Source organism: Mesoplodon bidens, assembly GCF_964165515.1.
Source record: "Mesoplodon bidens genome assembly, chromosome: 10".
In the NCBI taxonomy this organism is placed as follows: domain Eukaryota; kingdom Metazoa; phylum Chordata; class Mammalia; order Artiodactyla; family Ziphiidae; genus Mesoplodon; species Mesoplodon bidens.
This window is the reverse complement of record NC_138172.1, coordinates 26243486-26259758: the sequence shown is the minus strand read 5'-3', so window position 1 is coordinate 26259758 and position 16273 is coordinate 26243486. Positions and strand designations below refer to the sequence as shown.

The following is a 16273-nucleotide window of genomic DNA, read 5'->3' as shown; positions in this document are numbered from 1 at the left end:
ACCAGAAGTCCCCCTGAGATTTGGGGGCTTTGTTCCCTTGTACAGGCACTCAGGCCAGTAGCTGGGACCTAGCAGTTGTTATTAACTAGCTGTGCCCTTCCTTTTTCCTCATTCGTTCATGAGTTGTCTCAGCATTTGAGCGCCTTCTGTGTGCCAGGCACTGTGCTGGATGGACAGTGGTAAATCAGCTGTGGATTGCTCCGTCTGCGGACAATGCTAGACAGTGATCATCAGTCACACGTTAAAACTACCAGAGTCTTCCAGAGTCTGGGAACAGGGGGCAGTGCGGGAACGAAGCGAGTCAGGACGGTCAGGGCAGTTTTCCTAAGAAAGTGATGATGGGAGCTGAAACGGAAGTGTGAGCAGAAGTTGGGGTGAGAGTGCTGTAGGCGGAAGATACCCAGGGTCTCGCTTCACGGCCCGTTCTCAGAACTGAAGGGAGATCAGTAGCCAGGATCACGGAGTTCGGGGTGTCGGACGGGAGGGTGCGGGGTACATACCTGCGGCTGCAGCACCAGTGAGGCACACGGCCTTACAGGCCGTTGTTCTCAGTGCGCAGGAAGGCATTAAGAATTTGAAGGGGAAAAGTGACCCTCTGTGTGGCCCAACACCTCAGCGCGATCCCTGTGACCAAAGAGTGTGTTCAGTGCCAGAGGTGGGGGGGGGGTGTCCTTCTGAAAGCTTCCACGGAGGGCGGTGGTGGGCGCTGCTCAGGCCCCCCTTCTGTTTCGCAGGAAGATCCCGCCAGTGCCCAGTACCGCGTCGGCCGTCTCCACACGTGTTCCTCACCGGACAAACTCTGTGCCGACATCACACTGTGGGGTCAGCTGCCTGGCAGCAGCCACCATGTCTCCCTCCCCTGCCCCGCTCTCGTCCTCCTGCATCTCCCCCAATAGCAAGTCGGTACCAGCTCATGGAACCACACTGAACGCACAGCCCGCCGCCTCCGGGGCCGTGGATCCCGTGTGCAGTCTGCAGTCCAGACAGGTGTCCTCCTCCTCTCCCTCCCCCTGCACGCCCTCCGGCCTGTCCTGCGTGCCCTCCTCCCCCATGGCCAGGAAACCTCAGAAGTTGAAATCTAGCAAGTCTTTAAAGCCCAAGGAGTCTTCTGGTAACAGCACTAACTGTCACCACGCGAGTAGCAGTGCCGGCAGCGGCGGCTCAGGAAAGAAACGCAAAAACACTTCCCCGCTGGTAGTCCCCTCCCCCTCCCCCTCTTCTCATTCCATGGAGTCTTTTAGGAAAAACTGTGTGGCTCACCCTGGGCCTCCCCACCCTGCGGCGGTAGCCTCTCCCCACGGCGTCGGCCTCAACTGTGTGGCTGGCAAAGCGAACTCAGTGAGCAGCCGGCACGAGCAGCCCGGGCGGGGTGCCCCCGGCGGAAGCCCCGGCGAGTCCATCAAGAGGATGAGCGTGATGGTGAACAGCGGCGACTCCACACTCTCTCTCGGCCCCTTCGTGCACCAGGCCGGCGAGCTGCCCATCAGCTCTCACGGCGCCTGCTCCCACCCGCACACTCCTCTGGACAAGCTCCTAGGCAAGAAAAGAAAGTGCTCGCCCAGCTCGAGCGGCATCAACAGCAGCAGCGGCAGGCCCACCAAGGTGGCCAAACTGCCAGCCGTGAACAACATCCACGTGAAGCACGCAGGCCCGAGCCCGGGGCCGCCAGGACTGGCAAACAGCTCCCTCCTGCATCAGGTAGGACAGGGCCTGGGAGCCCCGTGGGGAGGCCCGTGGCCCCTCCCTTGAGATCTTTCGTCAGCTAGGAGATCTGTGTGGTCGGGTTGGTGGGTTTGCCTAAAAGCCAATGTCCAGCTTCATGGGGTCTTTTAAGAAAAGGATGAGTTGATGGCCGGACGGAGGTCAAACAGGCTCCTCTCTGCCTGACTCTGTGATGACTCGGAGGACGCTCCTGGGTGAGGAGGCCACAACAAGTGCATTTCGGCAGCAAGTGCTGCGGACACCGTCGTGCGTGACGGCAGACCCCTCCCCGAGGCCGGCGGGCCGTGTTTCCCGGAGAGCAGTCCTTCAGTGTGTTTTTCTGAAGAAAGCTGGGCTAAAATCAAACTGATCTAGAAAGGGATGATTTAAATTTGAAAGAGACCGTTTAATATTTTTCCCATCAAAGAATTTCAGAATTTTAATTTCCTTGTTAATTCTCTCCCTATTTTTTCTCCTCCCTGTTTTCCGAGGAGGCAGGAAAACAACGTTTATGGTGGGCAGAGCAGAAGGCTAAAACCCTGTTTAACAGACTGAAAAGAAATCTGAACGTGACCCACTTGTAGAGAAGGGCTCTCTGGCCTTTGGATCCATTACTGACCATGGCTTTCTCGGGCGGTACCTTGTCTTTTCTCCACTCTTCCCCCTGCGGCTGTTTCCTCCTGGCCTTCCCTTCTGTGGCCGGTTCCTCCAGCTTCCTTTCTCTCCTGTCCAGGTCCTCTCTCATCTTGTTATTTCATTCAGCAGAATACCTCCTGTCCTTGCTTACAAGCAGGAATTTCAGCGGTGTCACCCCCAGAGCCCTACTTTAAAATGTGAGCCTCTTTTTTGTTTTGTTTTGTTTTTTTCCCTTCCTCATCTTCAAAACTGAACTTAAATGCCAGGCTAGAAGTTTTTCAGAAAATACCGAGAAGTTTGTTCATGTGATAGAAGTTTCCCTCCAATATCTGTGTGAATTAATACTCAGTGCCAAAGGAATGGGGAAAATAATTATGCACAATTTTAGGTAGCAGCTGCTTCAGTTCTTCTCTCTGAGCCACAAATACATAGGGGCTTACTTGTGTGTTGTTTGGGTCTCTTTGACCAAAGTTTCCTGGACAAGTGAAACCTTCTTGATTTGTAGTTATTCCTTCTAGTTTAATGATAAGCATAAAAACGCAGTGCAAACACTGTCAGAATCCATCCCTTAATAACTCCCTTCTGGGTGTAGTTTCCTGATGCACATGAATCCCAGGAGGGATGTCCCACTGCCTCGAGATGCCCACACCAGTGTCACTGAGCGCGTCTTCACGCAGACGCCGCTGCGGACCTCACTGCCCACCAGTGTCAGAAGGCGAGGAAGAGGCAGGGCGGGTGCAGCGGACAGTGACAGTGTCTGTGGGGAATGAGGGAGTGGGAGTCGCGTCTGCACGGAGCTGCTCCCAGAAGCTTGTTACCAATTTCAAAGAGAAACTGCTGATCTGGACTTGCGTGAGAAATCTGACCATTTTCTAAAGCTCTGTAGTTTTTCCTTTTGTTTTGATCTGGTGAAACCCACACGTTTGCCAGCTAAGTTTGGCTCATGAGCTGCCAGTTTGCCACCTCTGATTTCCACCGTCTAGGGGGGCGACTGTGTCCCACTAGGACAAACAGCCTAAGTTTGGGTTCTTTTCCTTAAAAGCAGTTTCATGTTAAGTTTGTATTTGAGAAAGATTTCCTCTGCAGTGGCATACTTTCTGTTATGCTGCACAAATTCTAGGGGGGCCCATGGCTACAGATCAGAGGATGGATGAACCCCCAAGATGTTGCGTATTTTTACGTCTGTGATCATTTATCTGCAAGAGGGATCCTGTAGCTTTCTTCAGACTATCAAAGGGACCCATGACTCCAAAATGCTGCAAAGAAGGCTGCTTCTTAGACCAGTAGGGACCTGAGCTCACTGTTCTCCACGGAGCCGATTTTAAAGCAGACAGAGATAACTGAACTGGTTGGAATCCCCTCAACAACGGAATCAGTGGGACCTGCTGGGGAGCTTAGGAGATGGGGCTGGGTGCGAGCCCAGCCCCCGAGTTGATTCTTGGGCTCTGCCACCAAGAACCTAAAAATAGCTCACTGTGGGCCTGTGAAGGCCAGAGTCCCGTCTCCCCGCCTCAGCACTGCCTTGGGTGTGAGTTTTCACACCTGTGTGGTGGCCCATTTGACCTTGTTCACGTCTCAGTTGACAACCTGGAATACCTTCAAGGGGACAGCATCAGTAAATAGAAACAAAAGGCAAACACGTGAGCCTTTTCTCTAAGCTAGAAACCCAGGCTGCGTCTCTTCTGGACAGTTTTCTAAAAGCCAGTCTTTTAGAAGGATTGTGCCCCGGGGCACAGAAGGCTTTTGAAAGCTAAAGCCAAATTCTGGAGCTGCCTGCTCCTGGCATCACCCAGTCGGTTGGAGAAGCAGTGACCTCGGGAATACCTTGTTTAGGAATCAGGGCGGGGCCGTGTACAGCCGCTTACTTACCTTTCGTTGTCTCCCCACCCCCTCTTTTTTGAAAGCCAAAGGCACGTCCCTGACAGCTGAAAATAGCACGGGGAGGAATAATCTGGACACTTTTGACGACAAGTTACACCTCCACTCAGCACTCTGGACTCCACGATGCCTTTGAGTCTGTTTTCCCAACCTCCTGTGGGCCTCGAGGGTAGAAATCTGCCGGGCTGTTGTTTTAACGAGGATGTCCCTGAAGCTTTGTCTGTAGCAGTGAGTACTCGTAAAGGACACTGGATCAAGTCCAGCCACCGAATTGCTTTTATCAGTGTTAGAGTGGTCTGGACTACTTGCTACAATCTGTGAGAAGTTCCTGTCTCGCTGTTGAACCTGCAGTATTTCACGGAGCCACTCTTGGAGGAGGTTGGCTGGCGAGAGTGTCTTGGCAAGAGCGTGACTGTAGACTTTTCTCCCTCCTCCTCTCCCTGCCTAGTTCTTTCCTCACCCTGTTGTCTGTAGGTCCCTCTCCAGCAGTCAGGCACCTTAACTGGAGACACCTCCCAGGGGCGAGCAGAGCTGCACCCCAAGCAGCCCTCTGGAGAAAGGGGGTCTGCAGCTAGGTTTTTATAGCAGGTGCCGGGAATGGAATATGGACGTCAGTGAGAGGCACCATGACAAAAGAGCCTGTGTTTTTGCCCAGCCTTTTGCAAGTAATTTGGGATCAGAAGCCGTCAGAAGTTTCTAATGTACAAACTGGTTTAAAGCCATTGATGGCCAGAGAGCAAGTATTCACCAGTTTAGAGGCTTACTTTTCATGGTACAAAAGCAATTGTGTGATTTTCTTTTTTTAAAGAAAATGCAAATGCAAACAATTTTGATAATGGCAAGCCAAATTCTGGTGGGTGGGGAGGTAGACAGAAATCACTATGGGGGAAAATTTTCCAAGATTTCCAAAGAGATTGGATTTTTTTTTTAACCTTTGTTTTCATGTTAAACAGTATACAGTTAGGTTGGTTGTCCTGCCCAGTCTCCTGTTTTTAAAAATTGCTTTTGTAACATGAAATAGTTGGGATGCAGCAGACTCTGTCGTTCACAAAGTCATTGATATACTTAAGTGTTTCCAAGGCACTCGGTGCATTGCCCGCAACCTCTTCTTTGGATACTGTCCTGGGACTAAGTGTCCGTTTCCTCTTGGAGCGCTCCCCATATTGTGTGTGTCTACACACCCCTTCCTGCCACCGCACATGTTCATGTGGATGCCGTTGGGGTGGGGAGCAGGCACCCAGGGAGGGGCGTTGGTGACTGTGAACACCTGCCCCTGCGGAGATGGCGGGAGGCATGTGTAGTGTCTGCTAGTCACACCTCCTTTCTGGGGATTTACGCCTGCCATCTCACGGAGAGTTTCAGAGACCCTCCAGGATAGTGTTTCTAGTACCCCACCCCAAAAGAAAGAGCTCGATAGGTTCAGACATCACTGATTGAGAAGGTGTCATTGAATTTGAGGGGATGAGCTGGAGCTCTTTAACAGATGATTCCACCACCACAGCTCCTGAAAGGAGAACCAGGCACTTTTGCTTAGAAGAACACACAAAGTTGCCGAACACAGGGTAAATTTCCCAAGGTTCTGATCGTGGCCCTGGGCAGGGCTGGGACAGAACCAGTCAGTGCATCCGTTTTCCTTACAATTCTTGGGTTACAAACTTCAGTTTCAGGGAATTTTAAGTCAACAACAGGTAGAATGAATAAATACTTGGTTACCAGCCTAATAATGTGAATTGCTACAGAACTATTCTTATTATGTAAGGTAACAAAAACTTTATTCAGATACTTTAGCTATAAATTGATGTAAAATATTGATTTTCTTTTTAAAGGAAGGGGAGAACAGTGTCTTGTTCACCTGTTATGCAATCAGTCAGTAAATGTTTTAAAAATGATACTGTAAGAGAGCTTGTAGAAGAAGAAAGCACGGATGGGCCAGTTTGGTGTCGTTAGGAGAGGTCAGTCTGGTTGTTAATCCCAGGAGATGGAGAGAAGGAGGTAAGAGGGAATCAGAACGTACTTAGTTGATTCCCTGGTGACAAGTGCAATGGGGTATGGGGTAGAATTTATTTTCAGAGCCAAGGGGACTTGATGGTTATAAAGTTGCTTTTAGGGATGGAATTTATAGACAGATCATGTTGTTCCGAAAGATGTGAATAGGATCCACGATAGCAGGTTGATGCAGAATAATGTAGATATTTAGATTAGCGAGTCTTGATCATTTGATTTCTTAGACTGAGGTTTTAATTGAAATTTCATTATTGTCTCCCGGTAGTACACAGAGCATCGGGATTAGGAAATTAGCCATTTTGGATTCTGCCTGCCACAAACAGACCTAAACAGTGCTATTAAATTTTAGACTGTTGTTCAAATATTGTATTTTCTCCTACAACTACTTTTTATTATGATGAACAATTAAGACCATTTAAAACACGGGAGTACAAGTATTTTTTTGAATTAAATTAACTTGCAAAAACCAAATTTGCAGTGGTTGGGTTGTTTCTAGACAGACTTTGGTATCAATTTAAAACCAAGATAATTTTTATATTCTTTCCAATAGAATTTCATGACAACTCCTGCAGTTTTCTTAACCTACAAAAGAAAAAAAAAAGTGCTGCAATGATGAACAAAGAATTATACAAAACCTACTTTTGTATCTTTATTTTGGAATTTCTTGTTCTATTATAAATATGGAAGTATCCCTATTTGAGAAGACATATTTTGTTAAAAATGAATTGTACATATTTAAATATGTATTTTTGCACAGGTCTTTTTTTCGGATATCCTGTTTTGGTACAATTGAGATCATCTAGTATTTATTTATTAATTAATAAAAGTAAATACCTTTTTATAATTTGAAGTGGTTCACTGCCAAGCCAATAGTTCTAGAACTTGCCTCCTTTACGGTTTAAGGGATGCCTCTGTTCTGTGAAAGTCTTTTGTCCCTTTCAGTGTCTTGGGAGTGGATTCATACAGATGAAGTGGGCATTGCTTCTCCCTAGTTGCCTGATTTCCCAATAGACTACACGTAATAAGTGACACACTGCTTTTCTTCTGTTAGTGTTTTATGTGTGAGAGTGTGCGCGCGCGTGCGCGCATGTGTGTGTGTGCGCGCGCGCCCTGAGCACATGTGCGTTAGTATGTGATGTGATTAAAACTAATGGGGGGGGGAAAAAACAAAACTGAAAGTGCCTGAACCTAGTTTTAAGCTTAGACAGATACTTTAAAAAGACTTGAATGTTCAGTTGAACTTTTGGAGTTTGCTTTTTCCACCTAAATATTGTTACTAAAATTTTAGGAGAGGAGTTGAAAACCACCAAATGCTGGTAATTTTATAAGGTATTTTAAAATTGAGACCTTTTGGTTCACAGGAATTCAACTGGTGATGGATTGCCCGGTGGCACCAAGGGTTACAAATCTTCTTGTCAGCCAGCAACTTACACAATGTGTCTGTTTTGTTATTCACTCATGAAATGCAGAGTTTAAAATAGAATATTTAAAATATTTTGTATTCCAAAAATATACAGAGTACCTCTGAGAACATTGAAAAAAATGTATAATTTGAAAAATGTAACTTATAAAGGCAGCTGTCTTCCTGCGAGAGTTCTGTTGCCAAGGAATTTCTTAATATCTCCCATTCTGTCCTGCGGGGGAAAAAGTTGGGCTTTGGAAAATGATTGTTAAAAGTTTCATTGTTTAGCAGAAAATAATCATTTTTACATTTTGTGCAAAACCTTTTACATTTTCAGATCATTTAAATGAGCACTACATACTGTCAGGGTGAATGTAGGGCCTTGAAAGCATTTTGCTGTGTTTCTTTGTTTGTTTGTTTGTTTTCTGTTTTTGAGCTTGGTTATAAAAGCAATCTCCTGTGTTAAAAATGTGTGAATAGGTTGATCATTTGTACACATAATCAAGAGCATCTCAGCTGGACTTTGTGTTGGCTGCTGTATAGAACATGAACAAATGTCAAGGGATAGAAAATTACTTTGGATATTTAAAAGAGAAGAAATATATAGTCTATTTGTTTTGTAACAAGTTCTGTAAATAAAATAATTTATACTATTTATAAGAAAAAGTTGTGCTTTGCTTTATGAGAAATTAGTTTGTGGAGCAAACATGTTAACGGGCAATAAAACCAGGATTTCTCAATAAACAAGGTTGGCTGCATGAAATATTTTACATGTTTCTGCCTCGTTGTGATACTAAACCCTTTTCGATCTAGTCTGACTTTTCTTCATTTGTAGCATCAGACACCCTTATGAAGCTCAGCTTCCCTTCCATGCCACCTAAAAAGTTCTAAGGGCTTAGGATGTTTCTGTTCTTGGGCACAAAGGTTTGCCTTGGGTAAATTAATAACCGGGTAAACAGTGAACACTACTGTATTCTTGCCCTGTAGGTTTGTCAACAAAGGGAAGTTGATAGATTGAGAAACACATTCTGTTTGTACTGTTTGATGGCATGTGGTCAGTTTTCTTTAGAGGTAAGTTTTTTGTGTGTTTTTAAAATTTTTTATTTTATATTAGAGTATAATTAACAATGTGTTAGTTTCAGGTGTACAGCAAAGTGATTCAGTTACACAAGTATCTGTTGTTTTTCAGATTCCTTTCCCATTTAACTTATTACAGAATGCTGAGGAGAGAGGTAAGTTTTTTAACCAGACCTGGTCTGGTTTCTTCCTTGCTTTTTACAGACCTCCCTCACCGGCAGTACATTTTGATATTAGGCACAGCATAATCTTTCATCTCTAGAAATTTGGCCGGTTTTACCATTTGCAAATCACTCTTACAAATTACAAATTATTTTTGTTGCTGGAAACAACGAAGGAAGCCGTGGATTTGTGCACTGGAGTAAAGGTGCATATACAGTACAGGAAGGAGTGAGGCTGGCTTCAGTCCCCGCTGCCCTGCCCCGTGGACTTCCCGTTCAGTCCTTAGATCAGCCGACTGCTCACACTCATTCTTAATAAGTTCCCTGTGGATAACTCCTTTCACTTCGGATGTCCTCCTTAACCTTCACTCACGGAAAAGGTTCAATCACTCAATCTCTTTACGCTTTTTACTTCCGCTCTCTTGCAGATAACCTGGCCCTGGACAGCAGGAGGCTATCCCAGTTCATGGAATGGGGGTTGGCAGTTTTGGATGCTGGCCTGTGGGAAGTGACCAGCAGAAAGGCAGGGTGAGGCCATTCTAGGCAGAGGGAGCACGCTGGGCTGACACAGGTGTGAAGAAATGCAGACCGGAGGGCAGTTCTGGGTGAAGCTTGCGGGAAGGGAGGGGCGGACAGGGTGGGAGAAGTTGGCACCAGATGGTCAAGGACCTTAAATGTCATGGGGCCTTCATCCTCAGGAACATGCAGTTTAACCAGATGTAACTGTCAGAACCCAGAGGTTTTCATGGTCCCATCCCAGCACATGCAGAAATAATAGTCGTTCACATCTTTAGTGGTGACTCTGGCAAATCAAAGAAGCACCTAAATCTCTGTCCCTTTTTCTCACGTTTTCACCCTGGCCTCAAGCTCTGTCTTCAGCCCCTACCCCCAACCCCCAAGTCCTCATCACAGAGCTCTCCCCTACATCAAGCCTAAGGTCTTCCCCCTTCTTACTCCACCTTCTGCTCTCTCAGTCCTCCCTTTCTCATAAGAAACGCTTGCTCCTGTCGCTAGTGGGACTGAAACGAGTCTTCCGCTGGATAAGGCTGTGATTCTTGCACCTCTTATCTTCACTTTCCATAATCGGAGCTCAGGGAACAAAGGTGGCTCTGGCAGAGGATCTCTTCCAGGGGAGGGTGAGACCATCAGCCAAAGAGAAAGTTTTCGGGGGGAGGGGAGAATCGAACACTTATAATTTAACAATTTCTTAAAATCCCCATCATGTAGGGCCCTCCAATAAATGTGGAAGACAGAACGGACAGGTGAGAACCTTGGGACAAAAATCATTCATAAAGCTGTTGCAGTGATCCAGGTAAGAGCTATTAAGTTTCCACACTAAGGCAGTGACCGTGTGGATAAAGTGGGGACAGATTCCAGAGATCTCTTAAAGGCAGAACCAATAGAACCTGAGGTCTCCTTGTATTGAACATTCAAGGGAAGAGTGGGTCTAACATAACTTCAGAGATTTCTAGCTTGGCCAGACTGGTTGAGGGGCCTTAACATGGAATACATGGTATGGTGATAGAGAAGGGAAAACATACTCTAATGAATTTGAGTTGCCCACGGGAAATTCAAGTGTAGTACCCAGTGGCTATTTGTGTGGTCTGGAACTTATGAGAGAGGTGAGCCTAAATAGCATTGGAGGGTTGTCTTTCACTGGGAGTGGATGAGTTCACCTAGGAAAAATAGGTAGCTCTCTGGCTTATTATTCGTTAAAATATTACTCATCAAGTTGAAGGCCTAATGTGCCAGATATGGTACCACGCACTTTATCTACCTTATCTCTCACAGAGCCCCGAATAGAGTTGGTAGTTTGATCCTAATCATCCTGATGAGGAACTTCCAAAAAGGTAGGCGTCTTGCCTAAGGTCCCACAATGAGCAGGGGTATTGCCAGGCTTTGAATTCAGGTCTGTCAGGTCAGTGGTTCTTAGGTTGTTTGTTTTTTTTTTCCCCCTTCCATAGATTCTCAGAATCACATGAAAGAAATCATAGGTTTTCTCTGACAGAGGCACAGGCACCCCACATTTTATGTTCCGTTTCCAGGATTTCACAAACGAACCCCATGCTCCATGGCCCAGAGAGAGAAGGCAGCCCAAGACGAAACCCTGGAGAAGAGAGTACTGTGGTGAAGACAGACGGAGAAGCGGTACTAAAGAGCAGAAAATTAGATCAGGGAAGGCAGAGGAGGAAGAAGTTGAGTTGGTTTAGAAGTTCAGACAGTTGACTCTGTCTTAATTACCAACCCATCAACCCACTTGGGTATTTTTTTCTTCTGCTTCTTTCTCCAGGATAACTGGAATCGGTATTGAGATGAAGAGTTAGAAGAACCTGGGCAGGGAGATTGCCAAAGAATTAAAAAGTATGAGTGTGGCTAAGTGATGGCCTCGCCTGGGTTTTCAAGGAAGAACTGGAAGCTGCCATGTAAGTCCATGCTGCCCCCCTAGTGATGTTGTATTTGCAGTTTCCCTCTTGTTATGTCTTACGATCCTCCCTCCGGGTAACTTGTCTGTGATCAGACCACTTAAGTGGTGAGCCAAGTCCATGTTCAAGTTGATATGGCCAGTAATGAAGGACTATGTACAAGGCTGATCCAGAGTTATGATGGTGGCACAGCACTTCTAGGAATAGATCAGGATAGGAATAGGATAATAGAGTCCGAGGGGCACTCCAGGTTTCAGTTTCAAAAGCAGAGCTGTTCAGAGGTGCTTGTGATCCCTGGGTCCGGGGTGAGCCCGTGGCAGTGGTTGGAAGTGGCACGGAGGAAAAGAGCACTGGAGTTAAGGCCAGGGAACTAGGCTGTTGCTGCACACGTTGTCCATTTCAGAGTAGGGAGGGGTGAGAGGAAGACGGAGCCAGCTGCTCAGGTCTGGAGTGGACGAGACGTGGTAACTTGCAGTTCTGAGGGCAGTGAGCACAGTGGGTTGGTGGTATTGTTGGGTGGTGAGCAGCTTCAAGGAAAAGGTATTTTGAATGAGGGTGGAAACATAATGGCCAGGAGAGAGCCAGGGAGTAGGAACAGTGGACTTCATCTTGGCCCCAAGTTTCTGAGGTGTAGATGAAAGAAAAGCCTCTAAGCCAGAGCACTTCAAGAAAAGTAGAGTCCTCCAAAACCAAGTGTAGAGTTTTACCAGTGTTGATAATCCACTAATTGCAGAGACACTCTGGAAAAGCAGGTCTCTGATAACTTCTAAAAGAGAGGGTCAGTACCGTTGTCAGGACGCCACCTACTGGTAGTCTTGACTAAGTGGTCCCTTCCCCAAGGCAGTGTCAGGATTTATGATACGTAGTTGCCGGACAGGAGGCTGATCATTCATTGGCAAGTTGTACCTTTTATTTCTTACATCCAGTCTGCACAGGGAAAATTATGCCGCTACAGGAGATTTCCAAATGACAAGAGGTAACACCCTCCCCCCACCTTGACCGTGCACTTCAAGGTTATTATAATGGCCTGGACCAAACTGACCCACATTCTTGATACCCTTTGTAGGTCTTCAGAGACAGAAGAATAATGCAAAATGGTTTTGAAACCAAAACCAGTGATTATTAGAGCCTTTCATGTTTTCCAGACAGGTATGTAACTTCACTTCCCCCGTAGCCGTGTGGAGATGTGACGTTTGTTACTAACAACTACAAATTTGTGTAGAATTAGAAGGATGAAGGATTATCACAGCCCCTCTCCCTTTTTTCCCCCGTAATCAGGGGGACAGATGTCAAGTATCAGCTATTAATCTTCTTCAAGAACAGGTTTCAGACAGCACCAGGGATTAATTTAGAATTAATTATACAATTGATTTGCTAATGGTCAGGAACCTTCCATCCATCAATTACTATTAATGCGTGGTCAGGTTACTGAAGACTACCTGTGTTCAGTCACAAAATGTTAAGTGCACTGCAGTGTGTGTGCTCTGTGAACACATGAGGTAGGTTATTCTTGAAGCCACTGGGTTAGGTAAAAGTTAGGTGCAGACACTTAATAACAAAAGTGCTTGTAGACAGTATTTCCACTCCTGAAAGACTGCTAGTAAATGAAAAATTGATCTATTTTTTCTCATGTAGGAAATAGATTACCAAAATTTGACAAAGCTTATAAATACTTATTTCACTGGATAAATTTGATGCACAGATGTTATTGAAACAAGAAATCGGTATTATGGTTTTAGAGAATAATGACAAAATCGTTCATCCCAGTGACTTCATTTTGTACTTGAATAGTGTGTATTATGAGTGAGACTAGCGTTGCTAAAGGTGACAGGTTGCCAACTTTGATCAGTACTGAAAAGGGACTAAACACAGTGAAAGTGTTTTAACGCTATATCACTTTAGCAAATAAAACTATCATTTGATGATAACCTTATTTTCATATTGTGATATGTGTGCCCTTCATGACTAAAACCAGAAAATTAAGACTTTAATTCTTTGGATGGATTCTCCTAGGTGATTAACAGAGGCTGCGGATCATCAATCCCAGGTGTACGATGGGGGGGTAGGACCAGGACCACAAACTCTAATGGCGGTGGAGCCAGGCAGATACTGTAAGGTAACAAACAGGGCAGGCCGGGTGAAGTGGGCCTGCTGGAGGGGATGTGCCAGCCATTCGGCTGGACTGGAAACGTTAGCTCAGAGTTAACCTCATCTGTCCATTCTTCCAGAGAAGGTAGATAATAGGTGATTTTTGAGTTGTCTTTCAATTCTTAGATGGCAACCATACATATTTTTTTCTTAAAAACGTATGGGTGGGCTTCCCTGGTGGCGCAGTGGTTGAGAGTCCACCTGCCAATGCAGGGGACACGGGTTCGTGCCCCGGTCCGGGAAGATCCCACGTGCCGTGGAGCCTGCGCGTCCGGAGCCTGTGCTCCACAACAGGAGAGGCCACATCAGTGAGAGGCCCGCGTACCACAAAAACAAACAAACAAAAAAAACGTATGGGGGTCAGGGGGCCGATGACAGTTGCTGCCCATCGGTGACCAGTTTGCAGCTTGGTAACTTCAGGAAGCCTCCTTTGGCATCCTGACTTGCTTTGGGTTTCTGAACCTTTTGTATCTGCAATTGTGAGAAATAAGGACGTGGACCTAAAACTTCCTCGACGAGCCTTTTATCAAGATTTAAAATACTCCCACTGGTCAAAAAGCAGAGAACCAAGGTTTGAAATTAGCATTCTACGTAGTCTTACTACGTAACAAACATAAGTGAAAAACATCAATGAGGTGGTCGAATACAAAAAAATTCTAAAAAATTGTTTTTCCCGTAAAACATGGCTTAGATGGCCCAATTTATTAATTTTATGTGACAGCTTTCTACCAACACTCATGGTAATTAATGTGCATGTTATATAGTTTGTAATGTTTTCATATAAATGAACCTCATAATAAGCCTGGTTTTCTCCTCCAGGAAGTAATTTCTCCCAGCATCAGAGAGCCAGCATGAGGAGAGCTGGGATCAGAATTTGGTTTTCCAGCTGCAGTGTCCAGTGCTCATTTCTCCTATACCATATGGCCACATTAAAAAGAAATGTGTTAGGTTCCAATTTTATTTTCACTTCCAAACTGATACTCTGAAGCTAACACAGAAACTCTGATTTTGTATTAAAAAATACATATGCATAGGACTAAATATAGAGAATATTCATCAGAATATTAATAGGCATTATTGCCTTGTCAGTCCACTTTAGTATCCTGAATTTCTTTTGCAATGAACATATTCTTTTTTCCTTTTTTTTTTTTTGCGGTACACGGGCCTCTCACTGTTGTGGCCTCTCCTGTCATGGAGCACAGGCTCCGGACGCGCAGGCTCAGCGGCCATGGCTCACGGGCCCAGCCGCTCCACGGCATGTGGGATCTTCCCGGACTGGGGCATGAACCCGTGTCCCCTGCGTCGGCAGGTGGACTCTCAACCACTGCGCCACCAGGGAAGCCCGAGCATATTCTTTTTCAGGAAAAGAAAGGAAAAACTGGACTCCTTCACCTCAGAACTGTATTGTTTTACTCATCATGAGGCAATTTACTCACCTGGACCTTTATCTGCAGTTTTAGAGTTTTCAGCTTCCCCATCTAGCACTGGGAGTGAAGAGCATTTCTTGTTTTTTTAGCATCTCTTACCTGTTATCCTCACCTACTAATTTTAGGCTGGTGGGGCTAAAATGGTAAAACAAAAAGCCGGGAAGGGGGGAACGGAGAGTGTTATGTGGCTTTTTGCTCTCTTCTAGGCCAACACTCAATCTAAGCCTCGACTGAAAAGCCGTGGTTGCTGTGTGTGATCACATCAGTCCAGGTGGTTTTTATAGGTGGGAGTTGAGGGAAGGAGTTATTTTATGACCTTTTAATTCTACTTCTTCCCCTCTAGCATGAACTGCAGTGTGATAACTGGCTGAAAACAGAGCCCTACTAATTTTTAAATGGGCACAGGGAACACAGTAAGTCCTCAATGACCATATACGTTGGATTTAACAGCACTGATTTTCAGGGTCATGGGTTTTGTTAAGGGTACTTAATATTACCAATTTCTTCAAGAAATTACAGTGATCATTGTTAATAAGGTTTTATAAATAAGCATTTTTAGAAATCCATCTGGCATTTTAAGAGTCCACAGCACCTGCAGGAAGCTCCTGTCAGAGCACAGCTCTGGTCCCTGCTTCCTTGGCAAACAAACAGTCGGTGGCCCCTCTTTCAGTACAGTACTGACGACTGCCACTGGCTTCTAGTACTTTGCCATTAAGTATATCATTTGCAAGAGGGCTTTCCTTTCCCAACCTGTTATTACTCGTAGTTTTACTCAAGTTTTTAATGAAGAATGAATGTTTGTTTCAAGTTATTTTCAACAGATCATCTGCTGAGATCATGTGTTTTCTCCTCTAATATATTAAATGAATCATTCCCATCAACAGTGTAAACATGCTCTCAAAAAAATGAATCAAAACCTCATACTTATCTCCCCTTCCTTTTTACAGTAAAATGCCATTTCTCATTCTCTTTTTAACTCAGCTCTACCAAAACTGCTCTTGTCAAGGTCACTATTCAGCAAGCCTGGGATCCTCTCAGCAAATCCAGCTGCCTCTACAGTTTATTCTACCACTCCCCAGCGTCCCTGCAGCTCAGGGCCATGGTGACACTTAAAAGGTAAGTCAAATTGGGCCATTCCTCTGCTGAAAACCTCCAGCGACTTTCTTCCCCTCGATAATTGCTCTCGTGGTCTGTCTCTCCTTTCTTCTGTGACACCCCATAGCAGAAAGCTCTCATGCCCTATCAAATCACCTTTATCTGGTTTTGTATTTCTTTCTTCCTAGCACTTCTCCCCCTCTAAGTTTGTAATTGGGGAAAAAAGATTCCCTTTGCCAACATAGCTAAAATCTTCAGTGAGACTGGCTTTGGCAGATTCTAGAATCTAGGGGTTGGTTATGGTAGCCTCAAAAAAAAAAA

General features: G+C 45.4%; 1 protein-coding gene and 1 long non-coding RNA gene across 12 annotated transcripts in view; both read left to right on the top strand.

Moving 5' to 3' along the window:
- The window catches only part of ATXN7 (ataxin 7), a 131277-nt gene extending 122062 nt beyond the window's left edge, over positions 1-9215 (top strand). For 6 of the 7 annotated variants that reach the window (XM_081246308.1, XM_081246309.1, XM_081246310.1 and 3 more), the window contains 3 exons: positions 735-1698; positions 8609-8692; positions 8811-9215. In XM_081246308.1, the coding sequence (XP_081102434.1) occupies positions 735-1698; positions 8609-8692; positions 8811-8960 (1198 nt within the window). In that variant the 3' untranslated portion in view covers positions 8961-9215. Of the gene's footprint in view, positions 1-734; positions 1699-4241; positions 7377-8608; positions 8693-8810 lie in introns of those variants that run through there. The other variant, XM_081246313.1, reaches the window with a different exon arrangement.
- Positions 9216-10021: 806 nt separating this feature from the next.
- The window catches only part of LOC308623691, an 11597-nt gene continuing 5345 nt past the window's right edge, over positions 10022-16273 (top strand). Inside the window, exons 1-5 of one of the 5 annotated variants that reach the window (XR_014016864.1) lie at positions 10139-10171; positions 10651-10709; positions 10905-12431; positions 13296-13398; positions 15839-15973. This is a non-coding gene — a long non-coding RNA (uncharacterized lncRNA). Of the gene's footprint in view, positions 12432-13295; positions 13399-15838; positions 15974-16273 lie in introns of all 5 variants that reach the window. The other 4 variants (XR_014016860.1, XR_014016861.1, XR_014016862.1 and 1 more) reach the window with 4 other exon arrangements.